This window comes from Knufia obscura (genome assembly GCF_036327395.1).
Source record: "Knufia obscura strain CCFEE 5817 isolate CBS 148926 chromosome Unknown scaffold_6, whole genome shotgun sequence".
Taxonomy (NCBI): Eukaryota; Fungi; Ascomycota; class Eurotiomycetes; order Chaetothyriales; family Trichomeriaceae; genus Knufia; species Knufia obscura.
In genome coordinates, this window is record NW_027042692.1 from 1,465,320 (window position 1) to 1,488,183 (window position 22,864).

The following is a 22,864-nucleotide window of genomic DNA, read 5'->3' on the forward strand; positions in this document are numbered from 1 at the left end:
GCGTCACAACGATTGTCACGACACTGCGTACGCTCTCCTCATACGCACCATTCGTGGGATTGCTCGCCTGTGCTGATCTCGCCCTAAGGAGGTGTGATAGGACGTTCGTGATGCTGCCATTGCTGTGAGAAGGAAAGGTGACACCTCGGTCTCTCGATGATAGTCGATGATTGCATACTATTACTAGACATCGACTTGTTGGGTCATTGACAATCGTTGACGCAAAAGGTCGCGAGGCAGGAGCTCACAAGCTTTTCTCTTTCACGTGACTGTCGCGTCGCGATATCTGCACTAGTCTTGATTAGGACTAATGAGCTCATGCATTCTCTTTGTTGGCGTCGTGGGGCGTGTTTACCCTCGTTGGCATGCCAGTGCACAGATCCAACTTCTCCTCTTCAACATCGTACCTACCTAGTCGCGACTCGAGGTTGTCCATGCAAATGGCCTCCACAAACATCGATGCCTCCATATCAGCACCCGTCGCTCCCTAAGGCGCCGCAGTCAACGCGCGTCTTCTTCGATCCTTTCAACTCTTCTGCGACTGGTCATCAGCGCGCCGAGAATCGACTATCAGGTAGCACATCATGGCGGGACTCGAGGAAACATAAGTTAGGACACCAGTTTAGAGACACGACTGGTGGAGGTGGACAAAAGCACTTGAGTGATCTCGTTGGTGCAGGGAGCGAGAACTTCGGAAAGGATGGTCGCAAAGAGAATGGGGATTGGGAACTTGGTGCACCTGGTTTGAGAAGCGATGGATGGCAGGACATTCGAGGCATTCTGGGAGGTTCGAAAAAGCGATCGAGTGATGCGGTAGATGATATTGCGGTCGAGAAGAAGAGGAGAGTCAGTTCCGAGCCCGTATTGACGAAAAGCGTGGCTGTGGAAGCTGCGCCTGGTGATGGCGATACATCTGCGCTTATGTCAGGCAGGGAAGAGAAGGGCGAAGAAGGAAACTCGAGCCCTCCTCAGATCTTTCGTGGTCTCACGATGTACCTTAACGGCTCAACCATGCCACTCGTCTCAGATCACGGACTGAAGCAGCTATGGGTACAGCATGGCGGTGATGCCTCGATAAATCTGGGGCGTAGGACTGTCACACACGTTATACTGGGCGAGAAGGGCGCAGGCGGAGGGCTGGCGGCAACCAAGATACAGAAGGAGAATGTGACGATCCGCGGCAAAGGTATCAAGTATGTGAGTGCACAATGGGTGTTGGACAGCATTGAGAAGGGTATTCGACAGCCCGAGTCACGATACGCAGCGGCTGATGTCAAGAATAAGCTGGGAGGCAGTGGGCAAGCAAGTGTGGCGACATTATTTCGGGCGAAAACTGGATAAGCATAATGGTTGACGGCGTCGGAGGGGCGAACATGATTATGAACGATGAAGCACGAATAATGAGGCACGAGGGTTGGAGACAAAGAACATCCGGTCTGTTGGGTATGGCAGGAATCTCAAAACAATTCAGAATTCATCAATGACCCTCCTTGGGCACAACCAAAGTCCTGGTTGTGGTAGAGACGGTTGTGTTTGACGCATGATACCACAAGCTTATTTATTCACATCGGAGCGAGCAAGTGAAGGTAACTGCTTGGTCTCCTTGTATGTCTGTCTACCTTGACTTCGGAACTTACGTATCGCCAACCGTGCCTTCGAATGTTAACATGAGAGTGCGCAGATGAGAATAGCGGAAGGCACAAACGAGTGCAAATGGCTGAACGAGTACTTCACTAACTGCATCGTCACGTGACGTTAATGTACTTGTGTCGGTCAGCATCAGTCCCTGTACGACTTCGAGGTTCCTGCTGGTCAGAACTCGAGACTAGGCGTGGAGCAGCGACGAAAGGTCGAAAAACAAGCTCTGGTGACAACCTACCCACCTTGCCATGTCGCTAGCCAAAGACGATTCAACACAGCTCGTTTTCGAGCAACCTGCAAATCCGCAGACGTTCTCGCGCCTCTTTCAACTACCAGCAGAAATTCGATTGAAGATCTACCGCCTTCTCTTCAAGAATGACAGACCTCTATACGCCATAGACGAGTTCGACGACTATCCATATAACAGAAATGAGTATGGCTTGAACAAGTCCACTGCTGAAGCGGATTTCTTAACACTGCCTTACAGATCAAATGTCAGCTTATCAGCACAAACACTTGCGAGCTGTCAGCAGTTCTATTGTGAGGGGCAAGTCGTTCTATACAAAGCCAACGTGTTATCAATCTATTGTCACTTTGGCGAGGACCAGGCATGGTGTGACAGTCTCGACAGCCGCGTAGAATTACCGTTTGATATTACCGACCTCCCAAGAGACAACTTTGGACTCCTTGATCTCGCCGTCAGTTCTGGTGTTCACAATGTGCACTCCTTCAGCTCAAGGTACTCGATACTGAGTCGGTTCGAAACCTTCCGAATGGTTTTCAGTGTCTGGGACAGATCCGACTGCGAGCCAATGGCGGTCTGTTGCCGTGTGTTGCGGGAACTTCTCTACGACAAGCATCTTACGATCGTGCCGCTAGGGTACAGTGTTAACTCTTTGCGCTCTCACGACTACCACCTCTTCAAACCTACCCGAAATCTTCATTGCAAAGCAGTTGATCTAGACCTCTCTCACATGGACTCGTCAACTACAGCTAACGACCTTCACCGTGCCTTGGAAGAGATAGTCTCTGGAGGACCTGTGCAAGACACTGTGGCCACGTTCCTTTCTCTAATGCCTAGACTGGACACGATCGTGGATGCTACCGACGACACGGTTTTGTTGTCGATGCTGGAAAGGTTGAAGGTAGCGGCAATCACCTACGATGCGGACGCTTTTGAGGTGCTTTTTGAGCTGATCAAGAAGAGCATACTGAAGTTTCAGAAGGACTGGATGAATAGCAAGATGAAGAATTCAAGAAGCAGAGGTTCGTAGGGGCAAGCGAATGAAGACTTGCATGGCGAAAGCGTCCGTAGGACACAATATGCCAGAGTATGGTTCTCTGCAGGTCGCAATCCTCGAGCACACATCTGGCGTAGGATTGTCAAGCGTCCTGTTCTTGGAGGCGTACTATAACAGCGTGGAAAGCTGTCAGGTGAATGGGGTACAATGGCATACAGGGGTTGGATGGCATGGTACTTTGTGCTACAAGCGTTGCAAAATTACAGGGATGGTCGAAGAAGATAGTCTCACCGGTCTGCTGATTGAATGGTGACTGCACGGCTTCTGCCTGATAGTGGCCACGATAGGGTAGACCTTACAACTCTTTTGATTCGTCGTCCTAACGGGCGTCGCCGTGCTTGCCTCATTTGCCCATTTCGAGCGTGAGTGAGGCGCGTGATCTACAAACAGTCACATTCATTGTTCTCTATCTAAAGTACAGGCAGGTCAACTCGCAGGTCAACTTGCGTCCGCTGTACCTTATGCCCATCTGGGAACAATTTCCTCTATCATCTCCAATGCAATTTTGATGCTTCGGCCGTTGATCGTTGCGCCATGCTTTCACGATGTTCGAACACGGGCTCTCCATTTTGATGCCCTTACAGTGAAGTGTACTACGGAGACTTTTCGGGGACTCCAGGACTCCTAGGACCAGACGCCAGACACCAGTAACCGAAAACCAGAAATATTAGTCGAATACTAAGTACGAATCGCAGACAACTTTGAAGGACCGTCCTGCGCCGCGCTATGCATACTATATCAATCCGAGGAACTCCATAGAACTTCAGAATCAGGTTGTGAATCATCCAGGTAGACCAGATCGGACCAGACTCTCCAGTGAATCACAGCTATATGTGCTAGTCTTCGAGCTATGTCGTCCATATCCGGAGCCAGTGGCAATTCTTTGGAAGACCGATCCGCAGACCACATTCGTTGAAGATTTGAGATCTGCAGGGTATCGAGCTGGCTGAATTGAGAGGTGAAGTGGACAGTACGTCTGGCCAGCCATGTGGCAACGAGCTCTATCTCAGAGAGCTGCTGTAGCTCTAGCGCAGCCCAAAGCCCGTCAGTCGCGGTCTGAACCAGGTCAGGGTCAACACCTTCTTGTGCCAACCGAGGAGAGCATGCGTTCCATGACGCGGCGGCGACGGCGACAACTCTAGCTATTTCGAGCGCGATTGAATCGAAATGGTCCAGAACTCTGTCGTTGTCTCCATCTTCAGAGGACACTAGTTGCAGTATCCGATGGGAGACTTTCTGGCATTGTGAATGGGTTGGCCGAATTCCTGTCTGCTTGAGTGCGTGGTCCTGATAAAACTTCATGCAGATTCGCAGATGGATGAGATCGAACAGGTCATCCCGCAAAACTTGCAATCGCTCTGTATCGTAAGCGAATGTCTGCGGAAACCTCGTCTCCGCAGAAGTGGACAACCTGACCAAGCCATTGGTGAAGGTATTAAATTCCGACTTCTGAGGGTGCGTGTCTCGAGCGGATCTAAACCAATCTTGAGAGCCCGAGAAATCCAGCTGCCGACTATCGATTAGCTTCGAGAAGCAGTCTCGAAGGAACGGTACCGTGTCTGCTATAAGGAGTAATTTGAAGCTTCGAACTTGGTGGTTTGCAACGTCAAGCTTCATGTTCTCCAGCAGACTCATGCATGTCTTCAACCCCTCGACAAGCAGATCCATGTCGTTCAATTCAGCACCTTGTGTGATTTGGCTATGCATCTTTCGCGCCGATTCATCTCTCATGGGTGCACAATGAGACATCAGCAAGTTCAATAGCCACTCCGAGAAGGCTGCTGCATCAAAGACACCCATACGAACCTGCCTTGTCAGCCATTCAACGTCAACCCGCTGAAGGACGTCCTGCTTGTCACTGTCTGGCACGAGCGTTTCTAGCAGCTCTTTGAACGCTGAAAAGAAGGCAACGAGTCGGGACTCGATGAGAATTGTATGCACCTGAGCATCTCGGCAGTGCAGACATCCGTTATGCAAAGGATGATGCAATGCATGAGCGTATGCTTGCAGTTCGAGCGACAGAACTTCCCAAAATATTCTCGCCTTCCTCTGCTTCTCTTCTCCTCTGCTGCCGCTGATACGCTGAAAGAATAGCTCGTGGTCGAAACAGAGGTCTATCCTCAAAGCTAGGTTGTTCTGAATTGCTGGAAGCTCAAGCTCTTTGAGCGAGTCTTTGGTCACAGGAGCAACAATACTTCGACTGAATAGTGCCTCGGCCAGGTCGAGCAGCTCTTTCGGAGAAGACGCTGGCTCCGGAGTGCCGACTGTATGACTGGAATGTGCCTCGACCAGGTTTATCAAGATGTCTTCGGTGACACAAGCGATGCCAGATGGCTCTAATAGTGACTCGACTCCAACGACCTCGGTATTGAAGGCTCGTGCCCTATCAACATGCCCCAAAACCAGAAACTGATACAGTCTCCAATTGTCTTTGAGTATACAAGGGGGCAGCCGCACCCTGGTCCGCGTCGACTGCTTGGCCACCCTATCATGATACGACAACTTGCCAGACTTCTTCTCACCCCCAACATGCTCTGCCCTTTTGACATCATGCTCTTTCGCACAACCACCTCTTGGATTCAGCTTAGTGGTCACGGCCAGGGATGGTGGCCGTATCCCCTGTTGCGACCAGTCATCCTCTATCGGTTGGGAAAACGGCGAGTATGCAATATCGAAGCTCGGGTGCATGGCAGCATTGGAGCTATCGCATGCACTGTCGCGGTTGTTGCTGCTATTGAGGCTGTGGCTTGTTGCCGGCTGATACGTGTCTGAATTCGAGTGCTCCCCTCCATCTCCCATTCCCGCATCTGGACATCTGGGTTCTCTTTTATCCAGCAGCAAACCTCTACTTACTGCGAATGCAGGGGAATAGACAGATGATACCTAACAGCACTGAATGCTGCGAAATGCTTTCTCGATTCGACCTAGTGGTTGCCAGCGCCTCGTTCTAAGGCCCGGTGTCCGCGGATGCAAGGCAAGCTGTCAGCACGGACGATAGACTTGGAAGGGGCGGAAAAGGAAATTGGAAAACATGGGGGCATTTTAGACTGCTGGAAACGAGCGACACGAATGTCAAACACAGATATGTTTCCCGGTGCAACCGCAATGAAATCATTGCTCGACGGATGTCTGCAGGCCACATAGTCTGCTGTTCAACAATGGGGTCCAGCAGTTGTTTTGCAGCATCCTCGTAGCTCTTCATGTTGAAATGAGGCAGATAGTGAATGGCTAGGGCCAAACTGAGGACAGTTTTTGGAACGGCGTCGATGGCCATAAAATTAGGATGGTGTAAGAGCACGAAAGTCCGCGCGCAGCTCAAAGCTCGTGATTGGCTATTTGAGTGTACGCCAGGCAATTTTGGAACAGGTTAATGACGAGTTAGAGCAGCTCCTGCAGATTAGCCCTCTAAGCCTTCCTTCTACCCAGGTCTTTGAAAATGCATTCGTTCGGCGACGTTCGTATCAATATCGAACGTTTTTCCCACATTATTGTCGCTCAGCATCTCAAGGACAAACTTGTGTGCGGTGAGGCCTTGATGCGGTGTCATGCAGTCAGCAACACAGCCGCAATGGATTTGCAACCAGCCGACTGCTGGTTGCCCGATGGCGTCGCAGAACGCACACTCCCTACAGTTTGCCCGTTCGTCGATCTCTGGAATCACTGGTTCGCCACCAATCCGCCCATCAGGTGACAGGGCGTTACGCCTCCGGACATCATACGAATAGGAATTCCGGACCGATACATATAAAGGTGTGGTAACTACTACTTCCTGGACTTCCGCAGCAGATGATCATCACTTGTGCCGGCCGGACTAGGATCTGCAGCCCACCGAGGCGCATAGTGGACCGACCGCTTGGTTAGATAGCTGTAACTGGACTGGCTGATGATCGAACTGCTTTCATGGCACGACCACGCAATGTCCGTTGCTATTGTCATGATCCTGAGCAATCTCGTTCAGCGAAGCCGCTAATTCTGCATTGTGCACTACGGGACCGGATGAGATACAGCAGCAGCAGCTACGACGCACTGCATGATAACCTTCCGACCATGGGACAAGATCCGGATATTCAGGCCAAGAAACATATTGCTACTAGACTATGGCTGTTGTCGAGCAGTAACGGCGAATACCAACAGCCCCCCTAGATGAACGAGTTCTTTTGCATCTCTCTTCGGCATGCCGATGGACTATTATGTGGGTACGTTCGAGATGGCTCGCAGGCAGCGTTACTGAGTGTGCATCCATGTGTTAACGACAGAGGCCCGATGCTGGCCCAATACTACCACAATGTGCGACTGGAGGCATCGAATCAGGACTTGTCTTCGACTGCGCGGCGTTTTGCATGATTCATCGGCTTTTCTCATCTTCAACATATGAGATAAGAGTGACAAGGTGTGACACAAGGTGACGTGAATGATACACTAACCGTAACGACAGCAAAAGCAGCCATTCGAGCCCCAACTACTCATGCATGTACTACGACAGCGAATCTGATTATTATTATTACAACAACAGTATCGCGTCAAAGGTCTCTTCACCCCAAAACAGGTGGGGAGCAGGTGGTACTGCTTGTGGGTGTAGGACAAAAGAGCTCTTTTGCTTCTGCTAAAGCAAAAGGAACGACGCGCAAACCGAGAATCGTCCGATCTGGCACCAAGAAATGCAAGGCGCTCGGCGTGCAAGGAGAAGTCTGCAATCTGAAGATGCAGACACTGATTATGCTCAGCAGCATTCGATGCTCCAATCCCGTACACCGCACGATGATGAGCCCGGCGCTGATGAGTGGAGGGTCTTTACTCTTCCACAGTACCGAGAAGGGTCTGGTACTCACTTCAGAAACACGTGCGGAGCTGCTAGCTTTTGAGCCGCATCATTTTTGCCTCATTTCGCCGATCGTCTCTCAAAAATGCCATACGCGGCATGGCATCGATTCACGAAGTAGCGACTTTAATTCTGAACGAATGATATCGGCTGTGTACCAACTCGTACTTTCTTCCACATCAATCTAGGACGACTTGCGAAGCTTGTGTTGTAGCGAGCCAGGGTACGACAGGTGAGTGGCGGAACTGATAACGCGCTGGGCTCTGGATATCTGTTAGATTTATGGGGATACCGGTTCACGGAGCAGCTAACAAGAGCCATGAGGGCTTCTGGAATGGCGACAGTCCGTTCCAGATATTGCGGATGCGAATTGCCCAGACGAGCACTAGTACTACTAGGCAAGCAGTGGGCGAGCTGCGCAGGTTGTCGTTAACCTCGACTTGTTCGTTCACCGCATAAATGCCATAAAATGTAAGGCGAGCCGCGCGACGAATCGCATCTCTATGCAATATCATAAGTGCGGCTCGTTGCCACTAATGTCATCGCCTCTGCGCTCCCCGGCACGCCACACGATAGGCTCCTCGGGCCGCCGCGGAGCTGCAGGTCCATTCTTGGTCCGCTGTACACCCCTGAGGCATCCAAGGCCTGTCATGGCGCAGCCTCTGCAGCTTGGGCCTTGTTCAATCCTATTTGGCACTATTGCTGCTATGCAGTACGGAACTAAAAGATTTGAAGCGACGAGAATGCCTGAGCTGCTTCACCTCCGCTAAGCTCGAAGTCAAACTTAGGCGAAGTCCAGTAATCTGTCCCTCTCGGACGAACTTGGTAGGGGTCGTCCACAAACACTGACCTTGCTATCCTTATGCTTTGAGCACTGTGAGAGCCTTGAATTGATAATGGCGAAGAAATACCCAACGGGCTGCAATCGCCGCTCCAAAGTCACTTGTTCGAAACAAGACTCACCAACGAATGCTTGGTACGGTTCAATTTGCGTATTGCAGGCAGCAACGCCATCAGGACAGATCCAGTCATGGCGACCTCTTTCTCCATTTAACAAGCCGGACGGTCTGCTGGGTTACGGTATGCACATACTCGTTCGATACTATCAGTCATCAGCAATGCACCATGTTGAGCTCGCCAATCACTACTCTTAACTCTTCCGCTTCATCTGCAACATCTACTGCACCACCGCTACATGCAGCACGAAGCCTACTCAAAGACCGAAGTATTGGACCATTGGGATCGCGTCCAATTGCCCACATTCAGATTGAACGACAGGAAACTTTGCCTGTTTTCATCCGTAACATCTCCAAGCCAAATGACGTACGCCGGTCGAGTACCAAGGCACTTAATACAACGTTCTTCAAGCGGCATGCACAACAGCTACACTTCAGAAGCCTCTGTGCATGGACGTGGAACTCGAGGTCTTGATCACACAATCTCCCAAATACACAACAACTATACGAGCCTCCTAGCAGAACGTGTCGTACCCACACAGCCCGGCTAACAGCGTGGCACAGCACGAAGACAAACAACCCACCAGCAAGACATGCCTGGGTAGTCTAGAAATGCTTGTGCACCACCTACTTACGTCCCTCAACTCAGTCAGCATTGGATGAAATGGCCGGCGAGATCGACTAGAGAACAACGGTTTGTGCGCTCTGAGCGCTCTTCCTTGATCGTATGACTCTTCGAGCACGTCCGCACCTCTGTCACACGCGCCGCAAGTGAGTCCAACATTGCCTCCAGCTGCACGTTCTACTAGACCTCTTAATCCGCGGCCCAGCCCTACCGCGAGTGTAGCTCGTTCATCGCATGGCGTACACATACTTCGCATGTACGAGGTCGTCTTACTCTTTTGCTATGCCCCGTCCCCGAAACCCGTGCACAAATACCCCAGAATCTAAGAACGCACCACTCATCCGCCCTACACCCGCCGTCAACGTCCGCCTGCCTCACTTAGGCTTCTACACGTCGAAGAACAGTCACAACGCCGTGGCACCAAGTCGTACAAACGCGCGCTAGGCGCAAACGCCGAGACTGGCGATCGAGGTAGCACGAAGCCCGAAGTGTCACAAACAACTCGTTATGGAGTACAGGCACTCGAGCTACGAGAAAACGGGTCCTCTAGCGAGGATGTCGCTTGGAAGCATTTTCCTTCGCTCAATTCTCGAGGCAAGAACATCCAGCGCGTTGTTCACAACACCGTCCACACCTACAACCCACCTAGTCGAACCAGCGTCTAACATTGTCGATACCGGTTTATCGAGACCCCGAGACCTCGATACTGTCATACTCGGTTGCGTATGATTCGAGGTCTCGCTAAGATACCTATTTAGGTATAGACCCGCCAAGCACTCTAGCTATCGATAGACTGTGAATGCCTTAGGCTGAAGACCACCTCGCGTACCCTACTAAGTAAGGATAAGGAATATCCTAAAATAGCTAGCCTACCCTTAAGGTGTCTCGAGTCGAACCTCGAGACCTCGAATTAAGAGGTGAAAGTATCACGATACTGTATCGGGTTTCGAATATGTTAGACGCTGAGTCGAACCCCGGGTCGGGCAGGCGCCCGTTGAGGCTGTTGTGCCACATCTCCTCTGGCAAAGATTGGATCGACTCCTCACCTCTGTATGCACGGTCGGTTAGCCATTCGAGACCCTACTTTTGAGGACCTTACCTTGCCATGTGCCAGATCGAAATGCCATGTCTCTTGAGCTGACAAGCGCCTAGGATGACGCTCTACACGCAATCAAGTTCAGCTCTACCAACACTTATGCTTCCGCAGTCGACCAGTATCGCAATGAAGTACCCGCGAGACACCCATCTCGACTGCTCAACAAGGACATCAACTCATCTCATACAGGTGATCGCCCAAGGCTATCAATCACCGGCACGAACCCCCAACCTCTGCGCAAGGCTAGCCACGCCCGCCACGACAGTCTTGGACCTACTTTCCTCACTCCTCATAGACTCAACTCAAGCCTTCCATTAATTGATCACCACGAACAATGTCAGCAACATCCATTCCTTCACCTTGTCCGACCACCTTACCCTTTCCTTTCCTTCAGCACATCCTAGACACAACACGCATTCACTCTTCCCGATCCCAAAGGCACTAGGACCACACACACCCCCACTAACATTTCGCCATCACATCATCCAAACCCCGTCCCGAGGCAGTAGCAGGACGCAGGTAGGTCCATGTACAGTACTGACCCCCACGACCAGCCGACCTATCCATCAAAGTACTTAAATCTCCATCCATGATCATGTCCCACTTCTTTCAGCCCTTCTGCTCAACAGCGTATCTCCCATTCCCAGACACCTTTCCTTTGTTGACCGCAACACATCACATCACGCTCGGCCAGCCAACAGCTGAGCTGCTTGCGAAGGGGTAGCAAGCAGCATCAGGGCAGATCCATCTCAGCGCATTCTTTTCAAGAGGAAGCAGTCCACACTGTAGAGATCCTAGGGGTAGCAGCGAAGAATAGCTACACGTCTACCCTTGCGCTAACACGCAGATTGACGAAAACACCTGTAAAGAGTAAGTCACACGCAAAAGTCCACGAGCATGGGAAAACGCAATACTCGTTAGAGAATGAATTGATTGGTTGATTCACTTGTTCAACACATGATTCTGTCTCATGAAGCACCTACACAGTGCACGCTCCTCACTCCTCTTCTGCTCTCAGCAACCCCAACCATCCATCCTCACCCTCAAGACTGATCCCTAATCACTCAACTCAATCGCCGCATCAGCCGTACTCCCCACACCAGTACCCGTACCAGTATCAGGCGTAGACGTAGACGTAGCCGCACTCCGACCCCTAGGTGGGAGTGTATTCCCCTGCTCATCGACCTCTTCGTCTTCGTACTCCACGCCATAATCTTGCAGATCGGGGTACTGAATGTCAGGATCTTGCTCTTGATCTTCGTCGTTGTCGCTGTACTCCTCTTCTTCCTCCTCGTCTTCATCTTCGTAGTCACCCTCTGCTGCCGCGACATCATCCTCATCATAGCCGATGGCCTCGTCGTAATGTTGTCGGTGAATTTCTTGTTCTTGTAGGACATCGTCTTCGTATTCTTCTGTTCCGCCACTTTCGTCTCCGCATTCGTCATCGAAGCCCGTACCATTGAAGGGATTAAGTGGACTGGACCGCTGAAGAGCTTCGAACGCCTGCATCGTTACACCGTTTGGACGAGGCTTTTTGACCGTTACCTGCTGCGCGAGTTGTGCCGCAGGCTGCTGCTGGTAGTCGACATTGGCATATCCGTTCACATGATCCACCTCATCAATGCTTCTCTTTCTGCCGTGAACAGCATTCTGATTCTGAGCAGCCTGCAATTGACTCGCAGTCCTCCTACTCATAGCGACAGGCCTTGGTGTCCCGCCAATTGGCTTATTTGCTAGCCCCCTTGCGCCAGTCCTCCGAATCCGTTCTTCTGTTCTGGAAAGTGTCTGACCAGGTTGTAGCTCTGGAGGTACATACTCGTACCCACTGACACTCCTAGCAAAGCCATTAGTTGATTGTGTAAACGAGTTATCCTGACTTGTATTCGACTGTGAACCGAAACTGCGTCGAAATTCTTCTTGTTGCTCGATTTCCTTCTCTAGCTCTGATGTATGCGTTTTGAACCAGGTCTCATCGGTGCTTAAAGCTTCTCTTGCTTCACGAAGTTGTCTAAGGTAGGGGTCTTCATCAGCCGCCGATGTGGTTTGTACTGATGGTTGAGATGTGGATGTCGACCGTGGTACTGAGGTCGGCGGAGGCATCGATCGTGCTGATTGAGCTGGGCTTGATGGGGTGGAGGATCGCGAGCTTGATCTGTCGAGTGCCGAGCGTGATCGTTTGAAGACTCGGTCGTCGACAGATTGCCGGTGTTCTTCCTCCCTCTGCTTGCGGGCAGCGACTTGTGCAGCCGTTTCTGGAATGAGAGGTGTATCAGGATCGACTCCATGCGCTTTCAATCTGAAATAATCGGTTTGTGTTTGATCAAGGCGTTGTTGACTGATAGATTGCCGTAAGCTCTTCTGACTAATCGAGCGTCGTAAATCGGTCGATCCAGTCAAGGTCGCCCTCGGAGACCGCGCTGGCAGCGAATTCGAAGCTCTAAGGACTTCGTTGTCGCCTGAGCTTCCCAGTGTCCTAGACCGCTTATGCATTGGCGACATCGCGATACCCTGGATGTTGCTCTGAGATGTGCTATTAGCAAGCATCTTTCGCTTTTGTCCTGCTTTTTGAGCTGGGTTAGTACTTGGCGGGTTTAAGGCCTGCTGTGCCTGTAGCTGGGCTTGCTTCTCTTTCTGCTTTCTCTCCGCCTCTTCATGTCTTTTCTTCTGCGCCTCCTGCATGTGTTTTCTGAAAGCCTGAGCCTCTTGGAGCTCCGCCGATTCCGCCTCTTCTCTTCTCTTCTTCTCATTCGCCGCTTTAATACTGGCTGCAAGTTTGCCACGTCGCCGCGCTGCACGTTTCGACAGTCGCAACTGGTCAGTTCTAGACTTCCACAGAGCAAAGAACTTCCGCCGCAGCAAGCTCTCTTTCAAGGCAGCTGAGGCTATTAGCATACGAATGTGGAAACCGAGGTACATGCTTACCTGTGTGTTTCGCGAAGCGCTGGTCCTGGAAAGTCTTGAAGACCTCCTTGACCAGGCCAGCGATTTTGTAAGAGACGAACATGTCGAGTATGCCGTCTTTCTGCACCAATCCTATTCTGCACAGTTGCTTGAGCAGTTCTTCCTCGTCGATCTGTTGAGGCTGATCCTCCTCAACTGCGACAGCAGAAAACGGTCCTGACGAAGCAGGAGTTGATGTCTGGTTCTGTGGTTGCGAAGGTTGTGCCGACGCAGAAAACGAGGAAAATGGAGAGTCCTTTCGCACAGATGGTGGTTGAATGGGGCTGCCAGCAGGTGTTGTGCTTGCGGGTTCAGGAGATGGGAACTTGTATTGACCGATCGGTTGTGATCCGATCTGTGCGAAAGGTGTCGGTTTCGAAGTTGGCTCTGTCGAAGCAGATGCAGATGTTGCAGGCGCTGCAGGCTTCGAGAACGAGAACGAAGGAGTAGCCGACTGTGTTGATGGTTGAGAAGCCGCAGGTGTCGTAGATGGAAAGCCGAAGTTGAAAGGCTTGCTTGCTTGTGCGGTTGCAGGTTGAGAATTGAATGAAGGTAGCGAAGGTGCACTAGTGGTGGCTGGGAAGCAGTGTTAGCATCGATCTTCACTTCTGCATCAGATCCGAAAACTTACATGGAATGCTTGAAGACGAAGACGGAAGTGACAGACTGAACAGTGGCTGTGGAGGTTTCGAAGTGTCAAGCTCTGGCTTAGTTGCCGGTGTCGTAGTCCAACTAAACGTTGGCGTCGACTTTGGTATTTCAGCATTCAGAGGCTTGCCGTCCGGTGTGAAATGGAAATTAGTATGCTGAGATGTTGGCTGAGATGTAGAGTCTGTCGCTGCTTGAGCATTCAGAGGCTTGCCATCTGGAGTGAAATGGAAATTGGTAGACTTTGGTGCTGGCTGAGTTGGCGCGTCTGCAGGTACTTCGTCGGGCGCTGCTGGAGAAATCCTAGAAAGCAAAGACGGTTGTGTTGAGGGCTGGCCAAAGTTGAAGCCAGTGAAGCCCGACGTGACCGCAGGCGCAGATGTCGTCGCAGCTGCAGTCGCTGCAGGTTGGCCGAACGGTGAAGGCGTGGCGCCAAGACCCGTAGAAAATGGTGATTGCGCTGGGGCGGAAGGAGCTGCTGCAGGTTGTGATTGCTCTGCTTCTTTCAGCCCAAACAGACCTTTGGGAGGGCCTCCTGGCGAACTAGGTGATCGATCGTCCCCAAAACTGGTCATCCACTTCGGCTGCTGGTCGCTTGGAGGTTTTGCTGCAAAGGCGTTTGCGGGAGCAAACACTGATGCTGCTGGATTCAGACTTGATAACGAGGATTGCTGAGCAGTCGAACCCCCATGCTGCTCATCATCTTGCTCCTCTTCATCGTCGTCATCCACAAACATACTGTTACGCTTCACAGACGGCTGTGGTACAGCTGCTGATTCAAAGTCTTCCTCAACCATGCCAGCACGTCTTGCTTCGGCGATGGACATGCCGTTCATAACAGCAACCAACGTCCGACCATATCGTTTTGCTTCCACGACTTCTTCGCAGAAGACTTGCTCCGGTTTCGAGAAGGGATCTACATAGCATGATCAGCATTGAGCCAATTCCCACGATAAGGTGTAACATACTTTCCAGTCTTAACGCAGAATTTGAGCGGAAGTCGAGATATTCTTGGCCAGTCGAAGATGTGCTGAACGAGATATCGACTCTCTCGCATAGTGCCTCTGTCTCATCTTCGGTGTCGTAGCAGAGGTACTCGGTCAGAGCTGCCTTTGTCCAAGTCCTCATGTTGGCTTGAGCCTTCTCGGGAGCGCCCTTCGCGGAGCGCCATAGTGCATCTAGCGCGGTGAAGCGGACATTCTGAAAGCTCATTTCTGCGACACAAGCCATTAGATAGCCGACACGCTGGCTGGTGAGCAAAGCCCAGAAGAAGCCTGAATTAGCCTGAGCCACGGCTACCGGAATGGGCTCCAAGTTTTTCGATCCAATGGAGCGATGCGTGTTGCCCACGGCAGCGTACAGCTTGAGTGCTGTCTGGACCCGTCCATCATCCAAGATGTGCTTCGGCCACTGCTGTATCTGCACTTCTGTATCGAATGAAAATAGTATAGGCGAGAAGACCACGTAGTAAGCTCTAAATTCCGCCTCATTCGGAAAGTCCACACTGCCGCGAAATGCATCATACTTGTCCATCAGACTTTGAAATGTCTTTTGCAGTTGTTCCAGCTCTTGCTGATGTTCAAAGTGCTCATCGTGCGCCAGGTTCTCAGGGTTCGATAGTTGATGCGCAGACAGGATATGGAAGCGGACAATTCGTTCATAACAGTCGACCTCGTACTTGATGTCCTCGGACTTGGTGAGAGACTGAATGCTAAAATCGTTCCTTATCGCTCTCGTGCGGTCCCAAACAAACTTATGGTGCTTGCCTAGTCGGTTCTTCCCAATGATCTCGTCGAAGAGATAGTCGATTGTCTTCTGTAGTGTCCGAGGGGTGCGCAGTTCTTCTGGAATCTGCTTGTCGACTCCAGCAGCTGACCTTCGGAATTTCTTGACCATTCGTCCTTCGATGGGAACTGATCGACCGGTCTCGGGACATGGTAGCTGGCAAATTTCAGCAATTTTTCATCGTGCTCTTTCAGATTGTCCTTACCCTCTCAGCAGCATCGACCTGATTCTCAAAGATCCGATTCACTCTCTCTTTCTCATCGCACATCTGTGTACATGTCCCAACTGTCTTGATGGCATCGTCGAGGGTCGATTGCTTATCATCGCTCATCAGACCGCGGTTGATTGCATCTTGTCGGTATTGTTCGTACTGCTCGTTCAGCTAAATTGCGGATGGCGAAGTCAGAAACTCCTACATGAAACATGTGTGTAGTCAGCACAGAGGGAAGACAAGCAGGAACTGACCTTGGCGCGTCGCGCTTCAATTACTTCATGATCAACAGGCTTGATCTGACCTTGAGGCGGGTCTATTGGAAGGACAGGGAGCGCAGGTCGTCCTGGCTGCTGATGTGGCTGGAAATCTGGTGAGTTGAATCGTTCCGTGTTGCTGCCTCGTCCTCGATCCGACCCTCGGCCTGTCGATTTGTTAGTCGCAATCCTTTTCCTCTTCTGCAACTGCATTGATAGCATGGAGAGTCGGTCGTACCTCGTGGCGTGCCTCTGGTCCCTCGAAAGGGTCTGCCTGAGCCTCCCCGTGGAGCGCCCGCTGTCGATGGCCCATTGTTCGTGTTGGTAGGACTTCCTTGCTGGAACGGGTTGCCTCGACCTCGACCTCGACCCCGGCCACGGACGCGGTCTGTTGGTTGGAAGCCGGCGGAGAACTGCTGTGCTCTACGTCCCGTTTGCATGGCGATGGCAGCCTGGTCGCCGCCGAGCAGGAGCACAGTTACTGCAGTTTGTGTTCAGCATGTAGGATTCGCTTCATCCGTCGTGTTTCGAGTCGTGTTCGTGTTCGTCGTCCAGCAGGCATCCAGGTCGCGAGCTAATCAATTCGCAGACGGAGGAGGCTAATTGACCACAGTTGGTTGGAAAGGTGTTGTGTATTGTTCCTGCTCAAATGCGATGCAGTTGTTGACAGCAGTGACATGGAATAGTAGCAGGTAAAAGTCGCGATTGCGACCGACCGCACGCGGTCACCTATGATGCACTAGCTGCCGCCTAAACCAGGCTAGCCCGTAGCGACTCGTTTAGGCGCTGATGCCTGACATGTTAGGCAACATACCTCACTTCTTCCCTTGAGAAATTGACGCTTCGATTCCTTCACTTTGCATCTCAATATTGGCAGAACTTCTGTTCTCATTGCTTCGTATGTACGTCGATTATCAGGTCTCATCTATAAACTGATCATCCATCACTTCCCCAACCAGTCTCAAGGCCGACCTCTCCTTGCATGTTTGCTGGCAATTGTCTACCACAACATCCTCATCCAGTCCCGCATGGTTGTATGCTGCTGCTGCTTCTGCTCCCGCTTGCTTTTCCCGTCGCTCATCAACTTCATCAAAATCCCTTCCTCGCAATGTGCGGCTTCTTGATGCTCGCCGGCATTTCACCGTATCCATTCGCACTCAAATGCAGCTAACCAGCGCAATGACATAACCAGAAGTCTCGAGTAGACCAAAATCAATAGCACAAAATGTACACTGCTGTCCTCTCCAACTAATTTGCTTGCCATGCTGAACTCGCTTGGAAACACGACCAATATCGAGGATCCAGCACTGGATCCTTTGTCGCTGTCAAAAACCGAAATCAAAACCAAAGCATAAACCAAGGCAGATCTCCCTTATACCGAAACTCGTAAGCGTGAACGGAGGAAAGTCGTAACGTGTCGCCGGACCTGTGTCGATGCACATTCGGGAAAGAAGCAATGCTTGGCCACCCAACTCGTCCTTGGCCAGAACCTACCCAAGACTGCCTTTCCCATCTTCATGAGAGACCCGAACTCCAGAGCAAATAGCTGCTCGCAGATGTTGCTATCCATAGCGTCATGGACCATACTCGCAGAGTCCGACTCTATTCGCCCTTAATAATGGATGTGGCCGAGATGGATGTGTCTGTGAGCAAACGCTGTGGTAGCAGGGACCTGATGTGTCCGTCAATGAATAACCCCAGCCACCCAGTAATCACGGATGTCACATAAAATACTGTCGCTGCCCAAGCACGTCATGGCCTTGCATAGGTTGTCCCATGAAAGCTTCGTATGGTGTCGGTGCGCGCATTGATTGATGTCGGCCGTCATGCAAGTCCGGGTGGTAAACGGCAGGCCTATGAAATTGTGACGGGTGCGGCACTCCTGTGAATGAATTCTGCGAGCCATGTGCCAGGGCCATATCCATGTAACTGGTCTGTGGCATAACATTGGGCATTGGTGGCGGAGTGATCATGACCTGGTCTGCGAACTGTGCGTGCAGATCCAACCCGTTTTGCATAGGTGTCGCCCAGTTCCCCGGGCCGAATGCATCGTGCATACCTTGTGGCGAGAGACTATGCTGCGTGTGGTGAGACGCTCTAGGCATGGCTGGGCTTGGTTGCTGACTGTCCCAGCCGGGCAAGATCAAGGGCGGGTGGAGGTTCATTTCGGCATGTTGGCTCGTCGACATCCGCGCGCGGGGCTCTCTTCGTGTTGAAGAACTTGTGGCTGATCGCAGCTCGTCGTTCCTTGATGATTTTCTACAGCCTCGCTTGGTCCTGGTATCTTTGTCGTTGGGCGTGTCCTGTGGTCCCGGTCTGCTGACGCTCTTGTTGTTGACAGGTTTCGTATCTCGTGGTGGCTGGATCCTGTCCTCCGGTATTCCCTCGTCAGCATCGTCTGGATCAGCGCTATCGGCTTCATCGTTCTCGTCTGCTTCGTCGTCGTCCTCTTCGTCATTCTTGGAGCCGCGGTTGAAGTCGCTATAGTTGACTGCCGTAATTATGGTCTCGCCATCTAGCTGTTGTTAATAAAATCTTACGTCAAAGGTGTGGCACATACCTATCCCGCCATCCTCGAACTGCTCGAGGTACTGTCGAACTTCGATGATCTGATCAATGATTGCTGATTTCTTCCTGAGCTCAGTCATGCCACGTTCAAGCTTTTTCTGTTCAAGTGACTCCCGTAGTATTTCTGCACTTATTTCTCTGGTAGACCTAGAATCTCCGGAGACGGACATCTCTTGATGCGGTGTGTTCATCAAAAGGTGGACCAGAAGTTTGGTTCTTGCTATTCTCATAGTTAGTGCCTCGGAGATGTCAGATGTTTTGTGGAAAGAGCTCTCTCATACCTTCCTTGTTGATATGGTCCGGCTCTTTGTGGATCACATCTTTCGGCCAGTAAGGTGGCTTGGTGCTGTTTGGGTCTCCAGGCTCGCCGGTCCTAGTGTTCTTGCCATTGTACGGATGAGTGCTCTGCTTCTTCGGGTGTATAGTTTTGATCCACTCCTTCGCGATGACACGGCAGCTTACCTGCTGCACAGCACGGAAAGCATCATTGAACCACTTCTCCCAATCTTCCTTGGCATCTGCTCGATAACACAAGTAACGAGAGTCATCGTCCTCGGGATCTTCGTCCTCCTGTTTCGTTGGGATTTCCTCTTTTTGAGCCAGCTCAGAGCTGTCTGACACATCAACATCGTCGCTGCCCTTTCTCTTCTTCCTTGATCGATGAGAACTTTCCTTGCCAATCTGGGCCTGCTCCAGTTCTGTGGCATGCATGGGGGTTTCGCTTCCATAGACTTCTCCCGTGCATGGTGCTAGATTTCAATCAGTTGTGCTCAAGTATGGATCTCAAACAGCGAGCACCTACCATTATCCGCACCAGGCATCTTCATGTACTCTCGAAATTTTGCTGTCGCTTCGCCTCCCAAGATAGCTTGTCGGCAGCTTCTCATTGTTGACGATGATCGTAGAACTATTTTGCCTGTGTATGGATCCTGGACGATAGCAACATAATTCTGGAAAGACTCTATGGGCGGCTTTGGCTTCTTCTGCTTCGTCTTAGACTCAGTGACTAGAAACGTCTTGAACAGCACTTACCGACTGACGCGAGTTGAGTTGCATCCTGTGCTGGTTCTCCCTGAAGCTCATAGCCATTGGATCGAAAGCTTGCATATACTGTCCTTGATGGCACTTCTCATACATGGCGAACTCTTCTTGGCTCATGCCATAAGGATCCATGGCTCCAGTTGTTTGGACCAGCATTTCGACTGCTGATGTCTGCCGCTGCCTCTCCCCGTTGCGATGTGAATGATGACTAAGATAATGGCGCCGCGGTAACGAGTAGACTCAATACACCTGTTCAATTGTTAGAGTCTAGAACCGAAGTTTGGAGATCTTGTTAAAGAGTGGGGAAAGCCATGGTGGTTGCGCTCGCGACTCTTGGGTGTCCGTCAACTCTAACCCGATATGATAGCTGAGCACAGGTCGAGCCTGCGATTGGCCTTTCCGAACACCACGATTCCGCAATGGTGCCAATTGCACACAATAGCTTGGGAGGCGTCATCTGTGGGCTGTCGCTCCTTCAGGTTCGGTAGTTTGGTGACGATGAAATAACTTAGCTACTCACCAATGTTAAACTTGAATCGAGTATATTGCTTCTCCTTGTTGGGCTCGACGGTCGTTGAGCAAGACCGGTGTGGCAACACAATAGCGGTCGGTCCTGTTGCGATGCAAAACGCAAAAAAAAACAAAAACGAACGATGAACCACCGTCAAAAGACAGAAATCAAACAAATATCCACCAGCCTGAGGCTGTTGAGCTCCTTCTCAAGTCAAACCGGCGACTCAAGAAGTAGCTCAAGACGGCGGGATGACGGTTTGTAGGTATTGGAGTTGATGCGGCATGCCAATGCCAGCTGAAGATATAGAGGATAGCGGAGAACGTGCGTGATTGTGATCAAATCTCGGTCGTATTGCCTGGTACATCGGGCGTTGGTCCAGAAAGAGCTGAAGAACGTCGAGATCAATTCTGGGGCAGTAATGTCTTCTGGAACTGTTCTTTGGTAGCTCTGCGCGTTGTGCTGGCAAGAGATAGAATAAAATGACAGAATCGTCACGACGTCCTGCTGAGCTCAACGTAGCGACAGGCGAAACTGTTTGCTTTGTTTCGGTGCCAGTCCGTCAATGGAGCTTCAAGGCAGGCTTCGACGGCAGCCAACGGGAGTAAGCGACCCTCAAGTCGATCTGAGTCTACTGCCTGTGTAAGGGTGTGGCAAAAGTGGAGGATCGTATTTGCAATTGGCCGAGCTGAGCTGGCAGATTCAACGTCACACGCAATCTTGGTCCGCACGTAAGGCCACGAGGATGTCTTTCCAGGCCTAGCTGTGAAAGAAAATATTCCGCAGGTGGTCAACAGCGATCACTAGGATTAGCTTCACCTTGCTCGAAAGTGCATTGCCATGCGGTGGCGTCGTCGTGCTGCTGCATGCAATTGCTGGTCGTCTCGGCGGTTGAGTCTGGAGAGACTGAAGCTGCTATGTGGCTACGATAAGCAAGCGATACTCGTCTGAGGAACCTGGTACAAGCATTGAGCGAGTGATAGCGCTGCCGGAGACGGGGGATTTGCATCCGTTATGTCGCTATCCATGACGCTACGCAGTGCTTGTGTGACACTGCTGTAAATGTAGCAATCAATGCGTGTAAGCAGACTTAATGGCGATTCGATTATTGCGCGAGTGCTTCTTCCGAATAGCTCTAGTGTGGTGTAACCGACCTTGCCAGGTGTCCAAGAAAGGCATGTTGGCGAGCTTGGAGGTGCCGGAACAGCAGGGATCCACGATGTCGAATCTTCGGAATCGGTGCCTTGAGATAATCGAGAAATGAACATCATAAAACCGCTCTCTCTCAAACTGCCCACGACTGGTCACGGGACGAAGTCGAGAAGATGCCTTGAGATGTGGTTTTACACTGATGAGAATTCCGATGCAGCGTGGAACAGCAGACCAGTGTCCTGCCTCACTGTGCCAATGCTACGTTGCAGTCAACAAGGGAGTACAGCAGGTTATGGCGTTGGCCGATGACAGCTTCAGGTGCCGACTTTGACCTTTTCTGGTCTAGAAATCTCTGATTCCTTGTGTAACCACAAAATGGCACGGTGTCTGTGAGTGAAAACTGTAGTACCTTCTTCAGTCGCACTTTCGATCCTTTCAGGTGCAAGCATTATTGTGCTGAAAACAATTCTCGTTGCTGGGTACCCAAACTGGGACAAGTCTTGTGGCACCGTAGGAGCTAGCTTGATCACGAAGCGATACACCGAGGCACGTACGGAGTACAAAACCGACGACATCTCGTAAGTCTTGCTGTAAATGTCACAAGTCCTCATGGATTGCAGTACATGGAACTACCCCTAGCATTGTTGCAGGTTCGATCGAAGAATTCAACACGCTGATAGGAGCGGCTCGTGCTAGACAGATCTTTATGCCGTAAATCGATAAAGCGTGCTAGATCCCTGTTTACGATCCAGTGACACCTTTTCTGCGACCATCATCAAGACATTGGGTCGCGACGCACACAGTGAAACAATGGCGTGAAGAGGTGTGATGCAAGATTGACTGTCAAGACAATAAAACGTCCTCACGATCAGATGTGAAAGGATCCAGCCGAAACTTCGATGATTCTGTACAGGAACTCTACGAAGAAGTCTGTCTTCCGTGATCGGGAACAAGTACTGTTTCGTGGCACGTCTCCTAGCAAGAATTGTTTTCTTTGAGATGCAAGATCTGCATCAAGTTTGTACTGCAGACACACCTACGTATTCCGAACTCATGGTTCAAGTAGCGAGCTCTGGTAGCTTTCCAGCTAAAGGCCACACACAGCCGCACTCCGCTGCAGAGCATCACTTTGAGCCACGGGTCATGCCAATTCAAGGGATGAAATCAGTCGTCTAGAAGCTAGCAGTCTGAGGGTCGTCCAACATGCTTCGGCTGCGCGGCATTCTTGGACTGCATCTGTCCAAGTCAGACTGTTCATTCAACGGAGTGACGAATGCGAATGATCCCTAAGTCGTGGATGACTCTCATGTCCT

The 22,864-nt window shown here is 51.2% G+C and overlaps 5 protein-coding genes across 5 annotated transcripts; 2 read left to right on the plus strand and 3 right to left on the minus strand.

The window, feature by feature from the left end:
• Window positions 1-459: 459 nt before the first annotated feature.
• Window positions 460-1,341, plus strand: PMZ80_006037 (uncharacterized protein; the record flags this gene model as incomplete). Its single annotated transcript, XM_064874452.1, has 1 exon — window positions 460-1,341. One exon carries the CDS (start codon window positions 460-462, stop codon window positions 1,339-1,341), a length of 882 nt encoding a protein of 293 aa, XP_064730174.1.
• A 548-nt stretch (window positions 1,342-1,889) lies between these two features.
• PMZ80_006038 (uncharacterized protein) lies at window positions 1,890-2,915 on the plus strand (the record flags this gene model as incomplete). Its single annotated transcript, XM_064874453.1, has 1 exon — window positions 1,890-2,915. The coding sequence occupies one exon, from the start codon at window positions 1,890-1,892 to the stop codon at window positions 2,913-2,915; it is 1,026 nt and encodes a 341-aa protein (XP_064730175.1).
• A 765-nt stretch (window positions 2,916-3,680) lies between these two features.
• SOK1 (Protein SOSEKI 1) lies at window positions 3,681-5,630 on the minus strand (the record flags this gene model as incomplete). Its single annotated transcript, XM_064874454.1, has 1 exon — window positions 3,681-5,630. One exon carries the CDS (start codon window positions 5,628-5,630, stop codon window positions 3,681-3,683), a length of 1,950 nt encoding a protein of 649 aa, XP_064730176.1.
• A 5,864-nt stretch (window positions 5,631-11,494) lies between these two features.
• SAC3 (actin cytoskeleton and mitosis protein) lies at window positions 11,495-16,719 on the minus strand (the record flags this gene model as incomplete). The annotated part of the gene is made up of 7 exons (XM_064874455.1): window positions 11,495-13,314; window positions 13,361-13,954; window positions 14,010-14,942; window positions 14,995-15,967; window positions 16,017-16,193; window positions 16,277-16,446; window positions 16,518-16,719. 7 exons carry the CDS (start codon window positions 16,717-16,719, stop codon window positions 11,495-11,497), a joined length of 4,869 nt encoding a protein of 1,622 aa, XP_064730177.1.
• Window positions 16,720-18,000: 1,281 nt separating this feature from the next.
• Window positions 18,001-20,020, minus strand: PMZ80_006041 (uncharacterized protein; the record flags this gene model as incomplete). Its single annotated transcript, XM_064874456.1, has 5 exons — window positions 18,001-18,794; window positions 18,840-19,067; window positions 19,129-19,596; window positions 19,650-19,830; window positions 19,880-20,020. 5 exons carry the CDS (start codon window positions 20,018-20,020, stop codon window positions 18,001-18,003), a joined length of 1,812 nt encoding a protein of 603 aa, XP_064730178.1.
• Between the last annotated feature and the right edge of the window lie 2,844 nt (window positions 20,021-22,864).